Genomic DNA, 25,292 nt, shown 5'->3' with positions numbered 1-25,292 from the left:
CCTTTATTTGCCTTTGCAGTCTTTTTTTTTTTTTAATTTGAAAAGCTCAAGTAGGGAAAACATGCTTTTATTTCATGAGATTGATTCATTTTCAAGATGTTGCCACAGTGACATGTTCTTTAAATTACTTCTTAGGATTTCTTTTGCAACCAACTAAAAAAAAATATTAATAGCTTTAACTCTGAAGCTATTAACCTGCAAGTTAAAAAACTACATTTTTCTACTTAAATTAACATGCTGTTCAGAACACAGCAAGTACAGTTAAATAATAAATGACTTCAAGGCGACTAAGAAGTAATTCTGAGAGCAAAATTAGAAATTGTTTTAGGGGCACCTGGTTGGCTCAGTCTCACAATTTGTGGGTTTGAGCCCCGCGTTGGGCTCTGTGCTGACAGCTCAAAGCCTGGAGCCTGCTTCAGATTCTGTCTTCCTCTCTCTCTGCCCATCTCCTGCTCATGACCTGTCTCTCCATGGACAGGTCTCTCCAAAATAAATAGAGACCATGTCTCTCCAAAATAAATAAATGTTAAAAAAATTTTTTAAAAAGAAATTGTTTTAAAAATTTGGGGAGACTCTTAGATGTAGTTTGGAAATAACTAGAAGAATAAAGGAGTAAGAGAACAGGGTTTTTTTTTTTTTTCCTTTCTCTTTTTTAATGAAAACCATGCAGAACGTTTGACAACAGTTTTGCAAAAGGCAAATTCCAGAGACTGAGGTAGTTTGCAGTTTGTTTTTCATCTATTATTTGGTCTACATGTGCATATATTTTAAGACCAATTATCTTTTGCTACTGGCTCATACAGTGGATGTCTTTGAGAAACCCAGAATTCCTACCCCCAGATTTTTCTCATGTTTACCTATCACATATAGTGTATAATGCTCTATAAAGAGATAGAAAAATCCCCATCTTTTATCTTACAAGTGGTTAAAATCAGTATTTGCAACTGTGATTTACTTGTCTTGGGATATTTTCAAAAGTGACAGAAAGGTACAAAAGTTTTCCATATACTCATTACATACTCAAAGCTTTTTATCCTTAGAATTTAATATCTGATGAAAACAAAATTAAAATAGTTATGTTTTCTCATGTTCATTACATTTATTAAATCAGTCTCAAATATGTATCTTGTGATGAGCTTTGGTTTAAGGCTTGCACACATGCAAATCTACTTTCAAGGAATCTTCTTCAATGTGGATTTTGTAATGATTAGTAAGGGATGACCTCTGGCTGAAAAGTTTCCCACATGTATTACATTCATAGGGTTTCTCTCCAGTATGAATTCTTTGATGGGCAATAAGTGATGAGCTCTGTCTGAAAGTTTTCCCACATGTGTTACACTCAAAGGGTTTTTCTCCTGTATGAATCCTCTGATGTTGAATAAGAGCTGCACTTTGGCCAAAAGATATCCCACATTCCAGACATCGATATGGTTTCTCTCCTGTGTGAATTCTCTGGTGGTTACTAAGGGATGAGTTACACCTGAATGTTTTCCCACACTCGTTGCATTTATAGGGTCTTTCTCCAGTGTGCATTCTCTGATGTTGAATGAGGGCTGAACTCTGCCTGAAGGCTTTCCCACACACTTTACATTTACACGGTTTCTCTCCAGTGTGAATTCTTTCATGGATGATCAGCGTCGAGTGGGAACTTAAGGCTTTACCACATTCATTACAATTGTACAGTTTCTCACCAGTATGAATAATTCGGTGTCTGTTCAGTCGGGAAATCGAAGTAAAACCTTTTCCACATTCGTTACATCGATAGGGCTTTTCTCCAGTGTGAATTCTTTCATGCTGAATAAGAGATGCGCTTTGACTGAAGGCTCTCCCGCATTCACTACACTTAAAAGGTTTCTCTCCTGTGTGAATCCTCTGATGATAACGAAGGGATGAACTAGACTTGAAGGTGTTGCCACATTCATTGCATAAATAGGACTTCTTTCTGAGGTGAATTCTCTGACATCCAGGAAGGCCGGATGCCTTCCTACCCGGATTATATTTATGGGGATTTTCTCGAGCGTGGATTTTTTGATGTATAAAAAGGCCAGATCTCTTGCTGAAGGATTTACCACATTCTTTACATCTATAGGATTTCTCCACAGTATGGATTCTAAGGTGTTTACAAAGGGACGCACTATGGCTGAAAGCTTTCCCACATTCTTTACAGATAAAGGGTTTCTCTCCAGTATGAGTTCTTTGATGTTGAATGAGAGCTGAACTTTGGCTAAAGGCTTTCAAACATTCTTTACATTTAAATAATTTCTCTCCAGTGTGGTTTTTCTGATGTTTACGAAGGGATGAATTGTGAATGAAGGCTTTTTCACATATATTACATTTATAGCGTTTCTCTGCTATCTTGATTTTTGGTTGGTTAAGTAAATTTGAATTCTGCTTGAAGCTATTTCTTTGTATTTCATATTTTGAGGGTGTTTTTTCTCTAGCGACCCTCTGTTGCTTCACAAAGACTGATCTCAGGCTGAAATTTTGGCCAAAGTCAGTATTTTTATGGCTTCTTTCTACAGTGAGGAGTTTTGTATGGGTGATTGAAATTATTTGTAAACTTTCATTTTTGTCCTTTTGTTTCTTTAATCTGTCTTCATATACACAGGATTTTTCTGATATGAAATTCCAGGGTTCATCCCTTTTGAGTCTTTTCCTTATTAGCTCCTGAAATAATGAATCTTGAGTTTGAGTTGACTTTGTAGTTTTAGGACTGCTCTTATATCCTGGAAAAAAAAAGTGCTTATGATTCACATAACTGGCTGAAACTTAATGTGTACAAAGAATAAATGTTAATGATACCTAAATAAGGGCTTGCTTTCTGGCTTCCTAGCAAGAGAAAAAAATAAATAATAACGGATGATGGCAAAGGACAAGGGTGACTAAAAAAATCAAAGAAGCTCATTTAAGGAAGCTGAGAGTTGGGGCGCCTGGGTGGCTCAGTCGCTTAAGCATCCAAATTCGGCTCAGGTCATGATCTCATGGTTCATGGGTTCAAGCCCCGTGTCGGGCTCTGTGCTGACAGCTCAGAGCCTGGAGCCTGCTTCAGATTCTGTGTCTCCCTCTCTCTCTGCCCCTCCCCTGCTCATGCTCTGTCTCTCTCTATCTCTGTCAAAAATAAATGAACATTATAAAAAATTAAAAAAAAAAAAAAAGTAAGGTGAGAGTGTACAAGTGACCAGGAGAATGAATGGAGAGGCAGGATTGGAGGATTAGGACATGTGGTCTGGCATCCAAAGCCTATGACAGACTTATACATTATTTCCATGACATTGTTCTCATTAATGCAATTATTTCTACTGCTGAATGAATGTCATCCCTCCAAACTTTTCTGTAGCCTTCAGACTCAGTTCCAGCATTAACTCCTCTGTGTACCCTGTGTACCCTGTGTGCCGCAGGCACTGGGTTCACTGGAGGCTCCAGTGCCGTGGGCACTGGGTTCACTGGAGGCTCCGGTACCCTTTCACAATCCATTCCCTTTATTATACCACTTACTGTGGTATATATTTTAATTTATATACCTAAGGGAGAAAATTATGAGCATATTCAGAGACAATGAGAAAGCCTTCAAAAAATTCAGTAGTAAAAACATTGAAGAAAATAAGAATTTAGGGATACTTTCTCAACATGCTAAAATACATATATTTTACTCCTAAAACCAGTATCTTTTTTAAAAAATATTTTTTAAATGTTTATTTATTTTTGAGACAGAGACACACAGAGTGCAAGTGGGAGAGGGACAGAGAGAGAGGGAGACACAGAATATGAAGCAGACTCCAGGCTCTGAGCTCTCAGCACAGAGCCTGAAGCAGGGCTCGAACTCACGAATAGTGAGATCATGACCTGAGCCGAAGTCGGATGCTTAACTGACTGAGCCACCCAGGCGCCCCTACCAGTATCTTATTTAATGAAGAAACACATTTCCACTGTGATCAAGAACAAGACAAGGATGCCCGTTATTTTCACTTTATTGTATTCACTTAATTGTATTGTATTGTATTGTGTTGTATTGTATTGTATTAATACAGTTACATAAGAAAAATCAGATGCACAAGGATGAGTAAAGAGGAAATAAACTAGCCCTATTTGCCGGTGATATTATACTCTATCTACTTAACTCCAGAAAACCAACAATAAAAACTTGGTCAGTGATGTAGCAGGATAGAAAATTAACATGCTACAGACAATAACCTTCACTGACCCTAACAAAGGATTAGAGGAATGAATTTACAGGAAATGTAAAAAAACTTCTATGAAGAAAATTTGAAAACAGTCTTGAATGACATTAAAGTACATCTGAACGAATGGAATGACCTCTTCTATTCTTGGATGGACCAACTTATTGTTATAAAAATATAAAGATATTTTAAAGAAAATACATAAAAATATTTTAAATCCTGTGTAGAGATCAGGATTTCTCAACCTCAGATGACATTTGGGGATAGATAATTCTTTGTTGTGGGGCTGCCCTGTGCTTTAGCACCTACCCTTTCTACCACTCTTACCTTCCCATGTTTACACTTTCCATAATAAAACTAAAAATTAACTCTTCTTCCACTTTCTGTTATTTATTGCAATAGGAGTGAATAGATTAATCTTTTTCCTCTTAAAGATCATATCTAATAAGAGACCTGCAACTTTATTTACTGTCAGCATGGAGCCCAATATGGGGCTCAAACTCAGGAACCATAAATGAGCTCATGACCTGGGCCAAAACCAAGAGTCAGATACTTACCCGACTGAGCCACCCAGGCACCCTGAGACCTGCAATTTTAAAAGTCAGTGTTCCACACCTGAATTTAAAAATATCAATATACAAAAGACAAGATCTTAAAAAAATACTTTTACTTAAAAAACATACTTCCTAAGTAGAAAATTAGAATACTTATAGAATTATAAAACTTATCTTTAAATAGTAAATACTGAGGTGCCTGGGTAGCTCAGTTGGTTAAACATCCAACTCTTGGTTTCGACTCGGGTCATGATGTCATGGTTCGTGAGATTGAGCCCTGTGTTGGGCTCTCCACTGACAGCACGGAGCTTGCATGGGATTCTCTCTCCCTCTCTCTCTGCCCCCCCCCCCAACTCACTTCTTTCTCTCTCTCTCAAAATAAATAAATAAACTTAAAAAAATAAATAGTAAATACCAAAGCTTTCTGGATAACTGAAGACAATGGTAGCTCAGTGTAAGCAAATTATCAAAATTGCTTCCCCAAATGATAAGAAATAACTTCATAACTATGAGATTTCTATCCAAGTCCTCATCTTCAACATTACTTGAGAAAGAAGAAAGAAAATACTAAAACTTGTAAAATGTGAGTTAAAAAAGGGAAAAGTGCAGGTGCTTGGCTGGCTCAGTTGGTGGCACATGTGACTCTTGATCTTCGGGTTGTGGGTTTGAGCCCCAGGTTGGGTGTAGAGGTTACTTAAAAATAAAATCTTTAAAAAAAAGAGGGAAAAGTGGACATGAAGGAAGATTACAGAGTAGGAAGCTCTAGGATTCTGCCTCCCTACCTAGACAACGAATGAACTGGCAGAATCTGACTGATGGAAGGATTTTGAAACTGTGGAATCTATTTGAAGGCTGGCAGCTTCTAAGGGAAGGCTTGATCAGGAAATTGCAGTTTAATTTCAGTCAGTAGCAGCTACCATGCCCCAGCCTCCAGCCCCATGGCAGGCAGAGGCAGCTGTACTGGCATTCTTTAGATGGCTTGCAGGAGCCAGGATGACAAAAAGAACCTTGTTCTCCAATTATTGTAGATCTGGGTTCTGTCTGAGGATTATTGCTTGGGATCATGGAGGTACAGACAGAAAGGCAAGCTGCCATTGTTGCCCCACTAGCTGAAGCAGCTGCCAGGGAATTTCAGGGCCCATGTCTGTCTTCCCCCTACCCTCTCCCACTTGCATGTTACCTTTTTCCTACTTTGGGGAACCACATATTTAAGTATAAGGAAATTCAAAAGTAACTGCATACACGGGGAATTTAGAAAGTCATCATACATGCCAAGGGAAAGACAAAGGCTCAGAAAAGACATGAGAAAACCTTTAGTTTATATCTCAGGCTGGTCCATGGCACAGAGACACCTGACAAAAACAACAAAAAATCAGCTGTATATATGAAGATACACACACACACACACACACACACAGCTACCATTTTTCCCTGTTATAAAGTGATTTTCTTGAATTTATGTGGACATACGGTAGGTCAAATATTATTTTCCAAGACAACAATTATGGACTTTAAAGCTCAACATAAAATTAGTAGCTTCAAAAGTGTTGGTTGTATTCCCCAGCAATAGCACGATAGAATATTTCAATTTTGTACAAATACACAACTCTAGGACTAGCTGCAAACTTTGAAATCATTTAGCATAATATTTTCATTTCCTAAGAAAACTAGACTCAAAGATTAAGCGATTTACACAAGCTCAAATACCTAATGGTAATAAAGCTGGAAATAAAACCAATTTTTCCTAAAACTAAAATTTGGTGATATTTAAGCTGATTCTCTATCAGCTAAAAATCTAGGCTGTTCTCTAATGTTCCATGCTACTGTGACATAAAAGTATTCAGACACTACAGTAAATCATAGTCAGGAGATTCAGGCCTGGAAGAGGCTTTATCAAATAGCTAAGCTAGTCCTATCCTTGTGAAAAGGAGGAAATGTATGAGAAGGAAATCACTCTGGGAAGGGGGAGAATCTAATTCCTAGAGTTACAACATTATAAAATTCAAATGTCCGATTTTCAACACAAACAAAACTCACAAGGCATTAAAAAAATAAGATATGACTCACTCAAAGGAACAAAATAAATAGACAAAAAACATCTATGAGGAAGAGATGATGATGGGCATGTTACACAAAAACTTTTAAACTTTAAATAGTTTTCAAGAGCTAAGGAAAGATATGGGTAAAGTCATTAAGATGATTTAAAAAATGAAAATATCAATAAAAAGATAGAAAACACAGAAAGAAACCAAAAAGAAATACTAGCGTCAAAGAGTACAATAACTGAAAATTTCACTAGAGAGATTCAAAATCAGATTAGAGCAGGCAGAATCCACAAGCTTGAGGATAGGTCATTAAAAATTACTGAGTCTGAGGAAGAATAACAACAACAAATATTGAAGGAAGTGAACAGAGCCTAAGAGACCTGTGGGACACCCTCAGGTGGACCAAAATAGCCTTGCGGAAGTCCTGGAAAGAGAAGGAAAGGGGCAGAGAGATCATTTGAAGACAGTGGCTGAAAATTTTCCAAATTTGATGTGAGATATGAATCTACAAATCTGTGAAGCTTAATGAACTCCAAAAAGGATAAACTCAAAGAGACCAACACTGAGACACATTATCACCAAACTGTCAAAAACCCAAAGCCAAAAAGAGAATATTGAAAGCAGCAAAAGAGAAGCAAGACGCATAACATACAAGGGATCTTTGATAAGATTATCAAATTTCTCATCAGACACTTTAAAGGCCAGAAAGTAGTGAGCTGATCTAGTCGAAGTGCTGAAAGAAAGGGAAAAAACTTTCAACAGAGAATTCTCCATCTGGTAAACTGCCCTTCAAAGATGATGAAGAAATTAAGATATTCCCAGGTAAACAAATGCTGAGACCTGCCTTGCAAGAATTATTGAAGGGAGTCTTTCAAGTTGAAATGAAAGGATGCAAAGCAAAGTGATACAAAATGAAGATCTCTGGTAAAGGTAAATGCATGGTCAATATAATAACCAGTATTACTGTAATGTTGGCTTATAACTCTGCTTTTTATCTTCTACATGATTTAAAAGACAAATGTATTTAAAAATTAAATGTATTTAAACACAAGACTGTGTTTTTAAGGCACACAATGCATAATGATGCAATCTGTGATAACAATAACTGAAAAGGGGATGAGGATACAGGTGTACAGAAGCAGAGATTTTGTACATTATTGTACTTAAGGTGGTATAAATTCAAATCAGAGTGTTATAAGTTTAGGATGTTAAACATAATCGCAATGTAATAAAAAATACAATTGATATTTAAAAATTGGAGAATTAAAATGTTTCACTACAAAAAATTAACTAAACACAAAAGGAGACAATAATGCAGGAAACCAGGGACAAAACAATATAAGGCATATAGAAAACAAACTGCAAAATGGCAGAAGTCAGTCTCTCCATATCAGTAATTACTTCAAAATACAGATATTGGCAGAATGGGGGAAAAAAAAACCCATAACCTAACTATATGCTGTCTAAAAGGCTCATTTCTTTCTTTTTCTTTTTATTGAAGTAGAATTAACATATAGCTTCAGTTGTACAATATAATGAGTCAACAATTCTACACATTACTCAGTGCTCATAAGATAATTGTACTCTTGATCCTCTTTATCTATTTCACCCCTCTTCCCACCCACCTCAAGCAACAGTTTGTTCTCTGTATCTCAGAGTTTGTTTTTTGTTTGAATAAGAGATTTGCTTTAGATCCAAAGAAATAAATAGGTTCAAAGTGAGAAGATGGAAAGATACTTCATATACATGGAAGTACCAAAAGAGAGCGGGAGTAGCTATAATAGTATCAGACAAAATAAAGTTTAGAAAAAAACTTACAAGAGACAGAGAAGGATAAAGTATATTCATAAAAGTTTCAATTCAGCAATAAGATATTACAATGTAAGCATTTACATACCTAGTAACACACCTCAAAAAACATGAAGGAAAAATTAACAAAACTGAAGGGAGAAATCGTTATACAATAGTAGTTGGAGATTTCAATACCCCATATTCAATAAGGAACAGAAAAACCAGATGAAAAGAAGAAAGCAAATAAAGGACTGGAACAATACAATAAACCAACTAGATCTAATGGATACATACAAAATGTGCTATCCATCAAAAACAGAATACGCATTCTTCACAAATGCACGAGACATACTCCAGAGCAGACCATATGTTACACCAAAACCAAGTTTCAACAGATTTAAAGATACAGGTATCACACAGGTATTCAACCACAATGGGATGAAGTTAGAAATCAATAACAGAAATAAACCTGGAAAATTCACAAATATGTGTAAATTAAACAACACGATCTTAAAGAAATGAGTTAAAGAAGAAATCACACAGGAAGTTAAAAATACAGACAAATGAAAATGAAATCACAACTTATCAAAACTTATGGAATGCAGTGCTAGGAGGAAAATTTATACTATTCAGAGGAAAATCTGAATAGACAGATAACTAGTAAGATGATTGAATCAGTATTCAAAAACCTTCCAACAAAGGAAAGCCCTGCTCCAGATGGTTTCCACTGGTGAATTCTACCAAATATTAAAGAACTAACACCAATCTTTTTCAAACTCTTCCAACAAACTGAAGAGGAGGGAACCACTTTGTAACTTTTTCTATGAAGCCAGCATTGCCCTGATAATAAAGTCAAACAAAAACACTACAAGAAAGCTGAAGACCAATATTCCTTATGAATACTGACTTTTAAATCTTCAATAAAATACTAGCAAACATAATTCAGGATAATAATAAAAGGATTATACACCAGGACCAAAGGAGAGTTATCCTTGTAATGCAAGCATGGTTAACACATGAAAACCAATCAATGTAATGTATCACATTAGCAGAATGAAGGGGTAAAACCACACAATCATCTCAAGTGATGCAGAAAAAGCATTTAACAAAATTCAATACGTTTTTGTGATAAAATACACTCAACAAACTGGGAATGGAAGGAAACTACCCCAAGGTAATAAAGGCCACATATGAAAAACTCATCTTTTTCTCTAAGATCAGGAACGAAGCAAGGATGTCCACTGCTACCACTTCTTTTCAACATAGTGTTAGAATTTCTAGCCAGAGCAATCAGTGAAGAAAAATAATTAAAAGATACCAAATTGGAAAGGAAGAAATAAAATTATCTCACTCATGGATGGAATGATCTTATACGTAGAAAATCCTGAAGATTCCACACAAAAACTGTTAGAATTAACAAACAAATTCAGCAAGGCAGCAGTAGTAACACAAAACTCACCTGTGTTTTTATACACTAACAATGAACAATGCGAAAGGAAAATAGACAAAATGATTTCATTTACAATATCATCAAAAAGAATAAAATGCTGAGGAATTAACTCAAAGAAGGAGGTGACAGAATGAAAACTACAAACAATGCAGAAAGAAAGTAAAGAAGACATGAAAAGACACCAGGTGTTCATGGATTATAAGACTTACTATTAAGATAGCAATTCTACTTGAAGTGATCTACAGATTCAGTGTTATCCCTATCAAAATTCCAATGCTATATTTTTTTTTCTGCAGAAATAGAAAAACCCATCCTAAACTTCATACGGAATCTCAAGGGACCCTGAAAAGCCAAAATCATCTTGAAAAAGAAGAACAAAGTTGGGAGTATCACAACTTATTACAAAAGTATAGTGATTTCAGAACTTATTACAAACTTATTAGTAATTTAAATAGTGTGGTACTGGCATAGACAGACATATAGACCAATAGAATAGAATACAAAATCCAGAAATAAGCCCTCACATATAGGATAAATGATTTTGACAAGGATGCCAAGACCATTCAATGAGGAAGAGACAGTCTTTTCAACAAATGGTGCTGGGAAAACTGGATATCCTCATGCAAAAAAATGAAGTTAGGCCCTTAACAACTCCACACAAAAAAGTAACTCAAAAATGGATCTATCACTTGAAGACCTAAAACTATACAATTCTTAAAAGAAAACAGGGCAAAAACTTCATGATATTAGATTTGGCAATGATTTCTGAGATAGGGCACAAATAATTGGACTTCATCAAAATTAAAGCTTTTGTGCATCAAAGGACACTATCAGCAGAATAAAAAGGTAACACACAGAACGGGGAGAAAATATTTGCTAATCTGATATCTGATAAAGGATTAATATCCAGAATATACAAAGAACTCCTACAACTCAATAGTAAAAAACAAACAAACAAAAAAAAACAACTCAAAAATGGGCAAAGCAAGTGTCCACCAACTGATGAACAGATAAAGAGTAAGTGGCATATATATACATACAATGGATATTATTCAGCTATAAAAAAGCATGATATTTTGCCATTTGCAACAACATAGATGGAGCTAGAAAGTATAATACTAAGTGAAAGAAGTCAGAGAAAGACAAATACCATATAATTTCACTCATGTATGGAATTTAAGAAACAAAACAAATGAACAAAGAAAAAAAGAGGCAAACCAAAAAACAGACTTAACTGTAGAGAAAACATGGTTACCAGAGGGGAGGTGTGAGGGGGATGGGTGAAATAGGTGATGAAGATTAAAGACTATACTTACTTTTGATGAGCACTGAGTAATGTACAGAATTGTTGAATCACTACATTGTACACCTCAAACTAATACAACAAAGGATGTGAACTATACTGGAATTACAAAAAAGAAAGAAAATAAAAACAAAATGGGCAAAGGACTTGAACAGACATTTCTCTATGGGAGATATACCAATGACCAATAAGTACATGAAAAGACACTCAACATCACTAATCAGTAAGGAAATGCAAATCAAAACCATCAGATACCACTTTAAACCCATTAGTATGGCTATTATTAAAAAACAACAAACCAGAAAATAAATGTTGGCAAGGATATGGAGAAACTGGAACACGTATACATTGCTGGTGGGAATAAAAATGAAAGGGGCCATGGTGGAAAACAATACAGCAGTGCCTCAGAAAGTTAAGTGGAGAATTATTGTGTGATCCAGCAATTCCACTCCTTATGTACCCAAAATTACTGAAAGCAAGGACTGAAAGAGGTATCTATACATCCATGTTCACAGTAGTGTTATTCACAATAGCCAAACGTGGAAAACACTCAAATTTCTAGTGACAGATGAATGGATAAACAAAATGTGGTATATCCATATTAACAGAATATTATTCAGCCTTAAGAAGAAAAGAAGTTCTGACAGATGCTATAACATGGATTAACCTTGAAGATATTATGTGGAGTGACATAAGCCAGACACAAAATGACAAGTGTTACAGGATACTAATTCTGTAAGGTTCCTAGAATAGTCAAACACGGAGAGACAGAGAATAGAACAGTGATTAGCAGGGGATGAGGAGAGAGGTGGATGGGGAATTAGTTTAGTGGGGACAATTCAGGAAGGGATTATGAAGAACTTCTGCAGCTAGATGGTGGGGATGGTTGCACAGCACCGTGAATGAACTTAATGCCACCAAACTGTACATTTAAAAATGGTTAACGTGGTAAATTTTACATTTGTACCATAATAAAAAAATCATTAGGGGATGACAGAAAGTTTTGTCAACACTGTGGATAAATTGGAAGCTAACTACATACACAGCTGGTGGCAATGTCAAGGAGTACGACCACTCTGGAAAATAGTGTGGCAGCACCTCAAAAGGGAACCATGTGTCCTTACCTTTTTCTTAAAGCATTTCTTTGAGAAAATTTGTATTTGTAAATCTTTCTCTATGCTTTTGATAGGATATGTATATAAATCTTGTAAAGCCTCTGTGAACATTATAACCCAAAGATGCTCTTAAGAGGCTGGGAGCCGTCTCTTTGAAAGGTAAGCATCAAGAAGGAAGCCTGGAGTTTTGCGCAGGGGAGTGAGATGACCTGATTTACCTCTTTTTTTTTTAATTTTTTTTTTTAACGTTTATTTATTTTTGAGACAGAGAGAGACAGAGCATGAACGGGGGAGGGTCAGAGAGAGGGAGACACAGAATCTGAAACAGGCTCCAGGCTCTGAGCTGTCAGCACAGAGCCCGACGCGGGGCTCGAACTCAGGGACTGCGAGATCATGACCTGAGCCGAAGTCGGCCGCTCAACCGACTGAGCCACCCAGGTGCCCCCTGATTTACCTTTTAATAGAGCATTCTGGCAGCTACAAGAACAGATGCTGGTGGCAGTAGGGAGGTGCAGGGCCATGCAGGGGTCTTGTTGGGGAGTGAAAGGGACAAGGACAAGACTGACCTGAACATACTGGACACGGCTCCGGAGCACCTGGGCTCTGCTTTTACCTCTTAAGAGATTCACTCTTTAAACCACCACCTGCTGGGTCACTAGGCTGCTAAGGGCAGCACTTTCGTGCAAATTAGAAGACCCCTGCCCCCTGTGCAGGGGCAGTCCTAGCACAGCTTGGTGGGTGGAAGGCAACTCCCAGGTGGCCCCCTGGCTGACCACGTAGCCGAGGTTCAGTCCACCCTACAAGGCTTCTTGCATTCAAATAACAAAGAGAAAATGATGGGGAAAGAAGAACATATTTTCATTGGAGGTAATTGTTTACCTAGATCATTCTTGAATTTTTAAAAATATTTATTTATTTTGAGAAAAAGCGAGCAGGGGAGGGGCAGAGAGAGGGAGAGGAGAGAGGGAGAGAGAGGGAGAGAGAGAGAGAGAGAGAGAGAGAGAGAGAGAGAGAGAGAGAGAGAGAGAATCCCAAGCAGGCTCCATACTCAGCAAGGAGCCCCACGCAGGGCTCGATCTCACAACCACGAGATCAGGACCTGAGCTGAAATCAGGAGCCAGTCACTCAACCACTGAACCACCCAGGTACCCCTCCCTGCATTTTTTGAATTTTAGATTTCAAGAATAGTTCCAAGTTTGGGTGTAAAGCAAACTCATGATGTGTATCACCTTATTACAACTCTTCCAGAAGAGCACAACCTCAGTGATTACAGTTTAGGCTCATAGACTCAGAAGAGACACACACCCTGCGTGCCATCTCCTTCCATCTCTCAAGTTAAAGCCTACATACCTGGGATGACAGTTCGTTTTTGTTTTTTTGTTTTGTTTTTCCTATTTGTGAATAGTATTGAAATAAAAGTAATTTTTTTTAAAAGAGGATATTTGGAGGTAGTTAGAGGTTCTAGGAGTCCTACCCCGGGAGCACGGGCTTTTCCATCACTGGCTGCCCAAGGGGAAGGTTTTGGTTTGGGTCTAGAGTGAATAAGCTGAGGCACTCCCATGAACACCGGCTCCCTCACCCGTGCTCGCAGGGGAGTGAGCTGCCCTCGGGAGGGGAAGCTGCTCTGAGGTCACCTCAGTCCAGACAGATGGAGCCCCCCAACCCCCCACGGGTACAGGACAGACACAGCCACATGCCTGGACTCCCAGGGTGGCCCATGTGACTTCCACCTGAGGGAAGAGAGGGGGTTCATCCCATCTAGAGACACCCACATACCGGTCAGCTGTGATGTCCTTATGTCCATCCGACGTCCACCCACGGTCTACCCTCAGGGACGTCTCCCCAAAATGGAGGAGGAGGCTGACTGGACTCCTACCCCACCACCCGGTGGCCCCAGAGCCTCTCAGGACAGCTTTGGACTCCAGTCACACTATCTATTCCCCTTAACTGAACGAATACTCACTTCACTCAGATTCATTAATGGATCAGAGGCTCCTGAGGTCAGGGCAAAGGGAGCCCTGCTCTTCCTCTGACCTTCCATGCCAGACCCGGCTCACACCCAACAGTGGGACTGAGGACCCTCCTCAACCCCACCTGGTGGCCTGCATTCTCTGATCACTTCGTGGTGGCCTCTACCAGCTTCCACAGAATTTGTGTCCTTCTTCCAAATCAAAGTTAAAAAGATAGGAATACAGACAAGGGTGGTTCCCACATCAAAAACCTCAACCTATGGCAGGAAGAAGGCTCCCCTGACCTGGGGACTTGGAGAAGGAATCCACCTATCCTGCGGGTCCTCTGTGGGGCCCATAGCGTGGGGGGCCGTCACTGACTCGTGTGGACCTGAGGACAGCCGGGACCAGTCCCCACTTCTATGCCAACAGGCTCCCTGTCCACTGCAGGCTGATCTCTGCAGAGGGTAAACCTGGGTCCGTGGCCAGTTACTTCCGACTCCTCACGCACTGTGTGTGGCTCTTGGACACAGTCCAAATCCTGTGTCCGGGCTTCCCTGGCTCAGTGGGTTCTGGTCCCTGCTGCTCTCTCCCAGCTCCTGTCAGCACCTGCTGGCTTCCTTTCTCTACATAAACACACATGCCCTTTTCTGTGCCTGGACTATTTCTCTGCATCCTCAGATCCCACCTCCTCAGGAAGTCTTTGCCCACTGGGCACGCTCCGCCTGCACCTTTGCCCTCCTGCTCTACCCCCCACCCCACCCCTCCCACTGAGCCATCTCCCTCTTGCTGCACCCGTCCCCCCTCCTGCTGGGCCTGTCCCCTCTGGCCACAAGCTCTCACAGCACTTTGCATCTTTCCAGTGGGGGCCTGACCAGCTGTCATTCCACACCCTGTGTGCACTCAGTTCCTGAACACTTGTGCCCCCACTTGACCCGGACCTGCAGCCAGCGGGACCTGTGTCTTTCTGTCAATGTAACGTTGCCAGTGCCTAGGGTGGAGCTCACTCACCATTTATTACCGACAGGAAAGCCATGGGTGAGGGTTTGAACCCAGATGCTCCAGAGGCCAAGCACCCCCCACCCCCCCAACATTCATCAGCTATCTGTGGCAAACTTCCATGACAGCAGCCTCTCCTGTTCCTCTCCTCTGATGACTTCTCAGTCTTGGCCAGATTCCTCTTTCCTAACCCACCTCGTAAATGGTGAGGTTTCCTAGTATTCTGTCCTGTACCCTGTGCCCTCACCTGGTCAGTTCAAGGTTTCAGATGCCACCTTTGTACCCATAGCTCCCTGACATCCCTTTCGAGTCCCCACAGACCTCAATCAACTGTCCACCAGTGTCTCTACTGAAGCATTCCACCCTGCCTCAAACGAGACCCATCCCACAGCGAACTCAGCTACACCCTTAACAAAGGGACCCTTCATCTTCCCTCCTGGAGCCCACTAGAAACATCTTGCCTACATGACTAAGTGTCTCCAGAAGGTTCCACATCACGTTTTCCCTCATTTTAAATCTATTCCCCACCAATGCTTCCAAGGTGACCATTCTTATTAAATTCAAATTACATAAGGACTCCATGAATGTATTCTCTGTGAAATATTAAGATTCCACATAAGTAAAGCCCTCTTTCATCCTGCCCATTCTTGATCCCCACCCCCACCCCCATTCTCGATTCCATTCCAAGTGGGACTACTGTTACCAGCTAAGGTGTGTCCCCTAACCTTTCTCTCTGCACTTCCACACATATTATACATACAAACAGCCACGTAATTTTCCTTAAACACAAATGGGGGCACATCACCATCATGCTCTGTGACCTGCCCTGGAGCTCTGGCCACACCAGCGTGCTCTTCTGTCTGACATGGCGCTCCATGCCAGGGCAAGGGACTTGCCACAGCTTCTTAAGCCATGCCTTTATTGGAAGACCTCTACATTGTTTCAGATTTAGGCCAATTTTTCTAAAACACCAAGACCATATCATTCTCCTGCTTAAAATCCTTTCTTTCCATGGGATAGTCCTTCTCCAAGAATCTTGTTGAAGCACATTGTAACATGGCCCCTGCTAGCTTTCTGACACCCTTTCCTTTCTCAGCTCCTGGTCTCACATGCATCCCCTGAGCCTCCATCAGAATGAATTCTTTGCCACTCTTCAAATACACTGTTTGCTGACTGAATACCTGATGTGCCGCCCTCCTCTGAGAACAGGAAAGAATAAGAGGAGATCCCGAGAGATTCACTTGGGAAGTGATTCCCGCAGAATAAGAGGAGGCTCCTGTCTGGGGCCTTAGTGTCCCCTCCCGCCACTTCTTGAGGACAGAGAAACTTCCCCAACCAACATCTCCAAGCCCCACTGTCACTTAGTAAACAGACTGCTGCCCAAAGCAGTTCCCGGGCTCCTCCATCCCAGCCACTCACCTAGAGAGGGGCCTCCAGGACTTTCTTTCTCTACCTTCCAGGGATCTTCTCCTTGTTGCAATAGGGAGATCACTTTTGGTTTGGAAAACAGGAGTCCTGCTCATAGACAAAAAAAAGAAAAATAAAACAAGACAAAAAAACCCAAGTCTTTGTTTTGACTCAAAGAAGCATCACAGATCTATGTAGAAAACTCAGAGGATGGTACAAAGAGATTCTGGGGGTGCTCCCGCTGTGTCCCCATGATGTGAGGGCATGTATGAGGGAAAAGGCAAGTGACCTTTAGGACATACCTATGTAATAATTGTATGTTAGATAAATATGATAAATATGCAGCTTTGATTCATGGAGTATCAATGGCTTTCTACAGAAGAGGGACTATGTTAGATGTACAGACTACATATTTGTGAACAGGTACCAAGTCCCCTGTTTAAAGTGAGAAAACACAGGGGTGCCTGGATAACTCAGTTGGTTAAGCATCCAACTCTTGATTTCAGCTCAGGTCATGATCTCACAGATTGTGAGTTCGAGTTCCACGTCAGGCTCTTCACTGACGCATGGAGCCTGCTTGGGATTCTCTGTGTCCCTCTCTCTCTGCCCCTCTTCCACTCGCTCTATCTCTATCTCGAAATAAATAAATAAACTTAAAAAAAATGTTTTTAGGTATGCCTGGGTGACTCAGGTTAAGCATCTGACTTCACGTCAGGTCATTATCTCATGGTTCTGGAGTTCAAGCCCCACACAGGGCTCTGTGCTGACAGCTCAGAGCCTGGAGCCAGTTTCAGATGCTGTGTCCCCCTTTTCTCTGCCCCTCCCCTGCTCACTTTCTCTCTCTCTCTCTCTCTCTCTCTCTCTCTCAAGAACAAATAAACATTAAAAAAGATTCTTTTTAGTTTTTTTAAACGAGAAAACACTATCTGACTCCCTTTCAAAGATGGATCATACAATACTCATTGGGATGTAAAAGCGAATTGGGAAAGGCCGGTGGTAGGTTAATGAAGACAGTTGATGGATGCTGTCTGCTGTGAGCCAAGCAAACAAATCACAGAAACTCCTATAGCGGGAAAATGTTGCCTAACCAAGAGGGAACTTCTAACATAAAAGTATGTCAGTTGTCCTGTCATGGGAGAAATCCATGCCTATAAGGGGAAAAAAGTTTTAAATAGTTATTAACAATTTGTACAGTCTTAAGGCAAAATTCAGCTAAAAGTTCCTGATGACCCATGGCTTTTATCCTGGGAAGCAGGTGTTGACTTATCCTAATTTCTGAATTTTTTTTATCTACAGAGAAAATTTCCTTACCCAATGAGACCAGGTTACTATAGTTCTCCAGCATCACGTCCTGGTACAAGTTTCTCTGAGAAGGACCCAGCTTTCTCCACTCATCCCGCGTAAAGAGCACAGCCACATCCTCGAACGTCAGTGACACCTGTAATGACAAGCCATCCCAGCTCACCCAGGACCTCCCATCACACAGAGTGAAGAAGGTGGCAGTGGGGGGTAGATGGGCTCCCATGAATGCTTCTGATGTTATTCTGGTTTCTGAAGGTTTCAGGTCATTTGTTTAATGAACAATCGGCCAGTGACAAATATATACTGAAGTGTTCATGAAAGCATGAATTGTTAACCAGGCCCTGTGTTAAACACTGTAAGGAGATGTGGGGAGGAATTAAGGACATTAGTGGGAATGTTAATTAGAATAACATTTCTGATGACAATTTGATAATAGATATTTAAAGACTTAAAATGTGTGGATCTTTTAACTTACCAATTACTATATTTGCATCACAAGGAACAGTGTGCAAAAATGCACCTCCAAGGTGTTTATCATGATGTTACTGATAAAATCACTGCAGGCTTAAGTTAGGTTAACTAACTTGAGATGCTATCTTGAAGCCAGAGGACAATAATAATGGACAAATAGTAATGGACAATATTATTTATTGAAAGCTTTCTTTGGACCAAGCTCTTCTTAAGAGATTTGTATTAACTTTTAGTGTAAATACTTATCTTTACAACAACCCTATAAAATAGGTACTATATTGCCCCCATCTTACACAAGAAAAAAAAGAAATTTGTCCAAACCAAACAGCTGGTATAGAGGAAGACTCACTCCCCCTGTGTATCGACTCTCAATACTACAATACTGCTTTACTTTTGACACCAGACATGTGTGTTTTCCACACGCCAAGCAATTGTGTGACACCAGCTAGGTGTCTTACGATTTAATTCCATTCTCATGCCATCTACCTGGAGAGAGAGCCCGATTCCACAGGTTAAGGCTCAGTCCCACAAAACTGCCTCAACTTCAGATGCCAATCCCAAGTCCAGATGGTAACCTGTGCTTCTTACCAAGTGGCTATAAATTGCACAGGTTTCCACCACCCCCCTCCTCAGGTTTAATTAACTCGCTCAAGTGGTAAATGCAGGGAAAGTGCCACAATGCAGGAAAACATTTACTTAATAGATTATTGGTTTATTCCAAAAGGATATTATTGAGAACAGACCCGGGAAAGAGGTGAAAGGTATGTGGGAAGGGTGTGGAGCTTCCACGCCCTCCCTGGATGCACCACTCTCCCCACCGACAACTCTTCACCAACCCAGAAGCTCTTCGAACCCTGTCCTTCTGGGTTCTTATGGCCGCTTCATTACATAGGCACAATGGATCAAATCACTGGCCATTACATAGGCATGAATGGCCCCAGGCTGGGGTAGAGAGCCTGAAAGATCGAACCCTCTAATCAAGGTTGGTTCCCCTGATTGGACTGGATCCTTAGGGGCTTTTCAAAAGTCACCTCATTCATATCAACTTTGGCTTGGTTGAAATGGCTTGTTATGAGTAACAAAACACAGCAATTTCACCTTTGTTGCTCTGAAGTTATTTCAAGAATAAAAACCAACTATTATTATTCATCATTTAGCTTCCAAACGCTTATAATCTCCTATGTGCCAGGAACAGGAATGAAGACCAAATATATATTTCATACTATGAATCACAGTATCACAGCTGGTCAGAGGTAGAGGTAGAATTGCAATTTGGAGGACATCCAAGGCTCCATTCTTAACAACTCTGCAATACTGCCTCTCAATGTCTACCTCAAGGGGTTAAGAAATAAATGGGATAATCTATACAACGGAGATGGATGGTGGTGATAGTCGCACAACAATGTGAATGTACTTAATGCCACTGAATTATACATGCAAAAAAAGCTAAGGTGATAATGTCATGTATATTTTATCACAATAAAAAAGCTAAAATGGTAAAACAGATGCATACCTATGTACATATAAATACATACATAAACAAAACACAAAAGTGAATAGAAAAGGATTCTGATGGACATATACCAAAGGGGTGACAGCAACTATCTCTCGATGCTGCGTTAAGAGTGATTTCACTTTCTTCTTTATGTATATATTTTTTATTTCTGAAATTTAATTATTTTTTTAAAGTTTATTTATTTCTGAGAGAGAGAAAGAGAGTGCAAATGAGCGTACAAGCAGGGGAGGGACAGAGAGAGAGAGGGGGACACAAAATCCAAAGCAGGCTCCAGCCTCTGAGCTGTCAACACAGAGCCCAACGTGGGGATTGAACTCACAAACTGCAAGATCATGACCTGAGCCGAAGTTGGAGTCTTAACCGACTGAGCCACCCATGCGTGCCTATTCTCTGAAATTTTAAACATGAGCATGCAATACATGCATAAAAAGGTAACTTAGAAATAGTTAATATAGATATATAGAAATAATCTCAGCCCTCATAAGAATTTACAATCCAACTGACAGATCAGAAGAAAACCGTGTGCAATGATTTGCTCAATGAAAGGAAACTGTGTAGCTGGACAGGCCTGTATGCCGTTTCCCAGTTCAATCCTCATTTTAGGGATGAGAACCAGAAGGTCCAGGGCAGTCAAGACCCAGGTCACATACTTTCTTAGTGGCAGAGGCAGGACAATAATTCAAGTCTGCCTTTAACCCAGCACTCGGTATATTCTCTCTCTGCTCTTAAACACCCTGTCACTGACTTTTACACACAAGCCCGTACAGGTGACAAAAGGGTGGCAGGTGAGGTTAGGGAGAATGCCACGAGGATTCACTCACATGCAGGGATGGAGAAGATTCTGGCCAAGAGAGTAACATGGCTCCAATGGAATGGAAGAGGAAAGCCTTACAGAAAAGCAGCTGGAACATGCAATGGCAGGCCTCGGCCCAAAGATCAGACACTAGCGAGTTTCATGGGTCCGAAACACAATGTCACAGTGGAGAAGGGCGCTGGTGACATGGGGGCTGGGTCTGCCCTGAGTTCTGAGAGAGGCACCAGGGGAATGGCTGGACAGTAATGAGCATGAACCCAGAGGCCAGACACACTTGGGTTTGAAATCAGGTCACCGGGCTTCCTTGAGCCTCCATTTCCTCATATGTAAAATGGGGATGATGGGGCACCTGGGTGGCTCAGTCGGTTAAGCCTCCGACTTCAGCTCAGGTCACAATCTCGCGGTCTGCGAGTTCGAGCCCCGCGTAAGGCTCTGGGCTGATGGCTCAGAGCCTGGAGCCTGCTTCCGATTCTGTGTCTCCCTCTCACTCTGCCCCTCCCCTGTTCATGCTCTGTCTCTCTCTGTCTCAAAAATTATTATAAACGTTAAAAAAATAAATAAATAAATAAAATAAAATGGGTATGATAATTGCTGCGCAGGCAGGAGAGTAAGAACAAAGGCAAAGCCCTCAGGAAGTCCCCCCATGGGACATTAACTGCTACTGTCAGGTGAAGGTGAGTCATGGAAGGACCTGTATCTCCCGGGTCCTGGAAACACTGGATGGCAGTTCCCGTCTGTCAGCACTGATATTACTACTGCAGTAACATCATCAGCTCCCAGAGCTGCCACACAGTGACCATCTGCGAGGGCCCGGCCCGATCTAAACACTTTCCATACACTTGAATTCACGTGATCCTCTCACCTGCCCTATGAGGTAGGCATGGTTGTGATCCCCACTTTCCAGGTGTGGAAATAGGCACAGAGAGATGGAGCTATTTGTCCAAGGCCCAGAGACAACAACCAAGGAGATGGGTTCAAATCTGGCAGTCTGGCTTAAAAGCCCCACTTGTCAGCCACTGGATACCCTGCCTCTCCACTACTGATACCCCACGAAATCCTCCCCGCTGCTTCCTGAGGAGTCATCTTTCTGCCCTCGCAGTCAAGAGACCTCTCCAACTGTGTCCCCTCCAACACGGCTATTCCTTGTTCATGCACGGGCCTCCTGGGATGGGGTCCCTCCCCCGTTCCACAACATGAAGATGAAAATGGCAGGTCAAGAACAGTTTTCAAGAGAGTGCAGAAGCAAGGCACATGATCCAAAAGGTTAAGAGAGAGAAAAAGACACTGGTCTGGAAGAGCCTAGGAAAGGTATCATAAAGAAAAGTCAAAGGTAGGGAGGGAGACCAGGGCAAGCCAAGGAAGCAAGGCCAGAAAGGAACTGCCAAGTGTGCATGTTTGTTCTGTCCCCATGTGACATCTACCTGTCAAGTTAGTAATCAGACAGTATATTGTGATTGATGAATAAAAGAGTGTCTGTTAGGAAAAGAAAAGAGAAACACTGGACATGGCGGGTAGGCGGTTAGCATTCCCTACACAATCTGCCATCCACCAGGGTGGACCAACTCTTCAAAGAGAAAAGGGCTTGGGCTCCAACCCCTGGAGAAGGTTATACTGAGTAGGGAACTTCAGTTCCCGGGTGGGTAAGTAGGAAAGTCAATCAATCAATCAATCTGTCTCTAAGATCTGAGATGGCAATGAACTCACCCGAGGCCTTGCTTCCCTCTGTCCGATAGCCATATCTTCTTTCTGGGCTCTTCCCTTAGGATGGGTGGAGTCTCCAGAAGGCAGATCTGAAAGAAGTAAAAGGGAGCCAGGAGGGAGAAGCCCCTTCTGCTTTCAAACCCCCTCAGAATCACCAAATCTGAAATCCTCACACCACCTGAGAATGACCCCATGTGCCCTCAGAGAGGGAAGTAAGGAGCTGGGAGCAGAAAGGACCAGAGAAGTGCCGGGTCGCTCTGGCTCAGAGAAAAAAAGGGTGTAGGACTTTATCAGCAGCCGCAGCGACTCACTGAATCTCACCGCATGCCAGGGACTGCCAACACCGGTTTAGTCCAGCAGCACAGATGCCATTGTCAGCACCCCCATTCTACAGATCAGGAAATCAAGGGTAGAGCGGGAGCACCTTGTCCCAGTTCACACAGCCAGGGAGGATGCACCGGGATCTATACCACGCGCCTCCAGAACACCTGCCCCAACCTCGCTGCCTGCATGGGACAACTTTTCTCCACCTCAAGCTTTCCCCACCCAACTCCCCTCCTGTCAAGGAATCTCCAGATTTTTGGAGAAAACTGCTTCGGAAAGGGATGACATCAGTTTTCCTATGGCTGCTATCTGGAGAACAGGCACAGAAACCGAAAACTTCGGTTCCCGTACAGGATCTGCCGTGGGGGGGAGCGGACAACTCACTTCTGGCGGAAAACGCATCTCTGCGCCCGCCGCCCGGAGGGCAGTGGCGCCGGTGAGGGGCGGAAACACAATTCCTCACGTTTGCTGACAGCCGGTAGCTGGGCAGGTAGCACTCTGGAAACCGGTTGGGAGGGAGCGGAGGGGGGCCTGGGACGGTGGGGACAAGTGTCCGACCTGCCGCGGTCACGGGCACGACCGCGGGACGGCCGGTGCCGGGCGGGCACATCGGGGATGCCCGGCCCCTGGCCAGCCCACAACTACAAAGACCCCGCTAGTGCCTCTCGGGCCTGTGCCCCGCGCCCCCGGCGCCGCATCCTCCCGAGGCCCCGGTCCTCCCTCCCTCATTCCACCGACCCTCCGCCGCTCACCTCGCCAAGACCTCGGGGGCTCTGGGCACCGCGCCTCCCCGGCCATGCGCCGCAGGCTGAGGCTCCAGCGCTGCTTCGGCGGACAGCAACCCGGGGTCGGAATCCTTCCCCTGGCGATGCCTGGGCGCTGCCTGCGCGGACCTGAGGCCCGGAGCCGCTTGCTGCAGAAGCCGGGTGTCCAGAGAGGCGGGGCAGGGGGTGAATGAGGGACGGCCGCTAAGGCCTCTGGGGAATGTAGTTCACGCGAGGACCCAAGCGTTCTGGGAAGTGTAGTTCTGCGCGATAGCCTGTCACGTGCCCAGATCCCACTTCCGGGCTCGGGGGTCACAGTCCTTGAACTGCGAAGCTGTGTCTTCCAGTTCCACGGAATGCAAACGTAGGTTCGCCAAGGGCGGTGCCTTGAAGCTGTGCATCTGGGTAAATGATAGTAAGGCAAGTAGACAACCGCCGAGAACAAACGTATTTTCCCTTCAGTGATTCAACCGCATGGTATCTAGCACCTGCTACGTGCCAAACACCATTGGTTGGAAATCAGTTGGTGAACAAAGCAAAGATCATTGTTTTCGAGATCTTTTGGGGAAGTTGGTACAGAGCAGACAAAAAGCCATGAACATAATTATATAACATTTTAGAAAATACACGTTATGGAAAACAGCGAAAGGAAAGCAGGGTCGGAGGATCTGGGTGGGTTTGGAAGAGTGGGGTTTCTCTGGCAGCCCTCCAGGAGAGGCAATGGAGGGAAGATTCCGGGGCAGTGAAGGAGGGTAGGGGCATTCTAGGTGCAGAGAAGTCAAAGGCTATCTTTTCGTTCTTCCTTCCTTCCTTCCCTCCCTTTTCTCCCTTTTTTTCGTACTAGGAATATGTCCCATTTGGAAGGTTTGCACCTGATGCCAGTACACAGAAGAGGTTAACGATTTGGTGAACATCTTTTAACAGCCCTTTAAACTCCATGTTAATCTCTCAATCACTGCTGACCTACTTTTAACAAAATGGAATCTTGCAGATAGCAATTGTAACCTCTTTTGGGTTTTTCCCTGCTTAAGAATGTGGTTTGAGCATTTGAATTTGCCAATAAATAGTCTCCTTCAGTACTATTTTGAATGGCTTCAGCGCATCCCACTACGACTAATTAAATTTTTTAGTTACGTGTATTGAACTAAGCTCAATTTATTTAACCGTATTGTTATATTATTTCCAGTTTTTTGCTCCATTAATATTCTTGTACCTATATCTTTGAAGATTGTTTTCTTAGTTTAAAATTCTTGAGTTACTGGATCAAAGACTGGTGGAATTCTAAGCCCATTGTCTAGTTGCGTTCCTGGAAGATTTTACAGTTTTTATTTCCATAAGCAGTTGGTGACAATATGTGCTGTGCCTAGCATCCATGCCTACTCTGTTTTTTTTTTAACATTTTTTTTGAAAAAGCTTTTGTTTATTCAGTAAGCCAAATTTTTTATATCTAATTTTGAGTACTTGTGAAATTAAATATGATCTCATATTTATCGAACCATTTAAATATTTTCCAATTTTAATTGCTTGTATATGTACTTTATATTGAAATGTTCAAGGGGCCCTGGGTGGCTCAGTCTGTTAAACATCTGAAGTCTGGTTCACCTCATGA

General features: G+C 41.9%; 1 protein-coding gene across 1 annotated transcript; it reads right to left on the bottom strand.

Annotated features, from left to right (window-relative positions):
- Positions 1–1,027: 1,027 nt before the first annotated feature.
- LOC132675407 (zinc finger protein 354B) lies at positions 1,028–23,869 on the bottom strand. Its single transcript, XM_078451927.2, has 5 exons — positions 23,672–23,869; positions 22,599–22,684; positions 18,103–18,229; positions 16,804–16,899; positions 1,028–2,726 (listed from the first exon to the last, which is right to left on the bottom strand). The coding sequence occupies exons 1-5, from the start codon at positions 23,715–23,717 to the stop codon at positions 1,144–1,146; spliced, it is 1,938 nt and encodes a 645-aa protein (XP_078308053.2). The 5' UTR covers positions 23,718–23,869; the 3' UTR covers positions 1,028–1,143.
- Between the last annotated feature and the right edge of the window lie 1,423 nt (positions 23,870–25,292).

Source organism: Panthera onca, chromosome A1 (genome assembly GCF_046562875.1).
Source record: "Panthera onca isolate mPanOnc1 chromosome A1, mPanOnc1 haplotype 2, whole genome shotgun sequence".
NCBI classification, from domain to species: Eukaryota; Metazoa; Chordata; class Mammalia; order Carnivora; family Felidae; genus Panthera; species Panthera onca.
The sequence above is the reverse complement of the archived record's forward strand: the minus strand, read 5'-3'. Positions and strand labels throughout refer to the sequence as shown.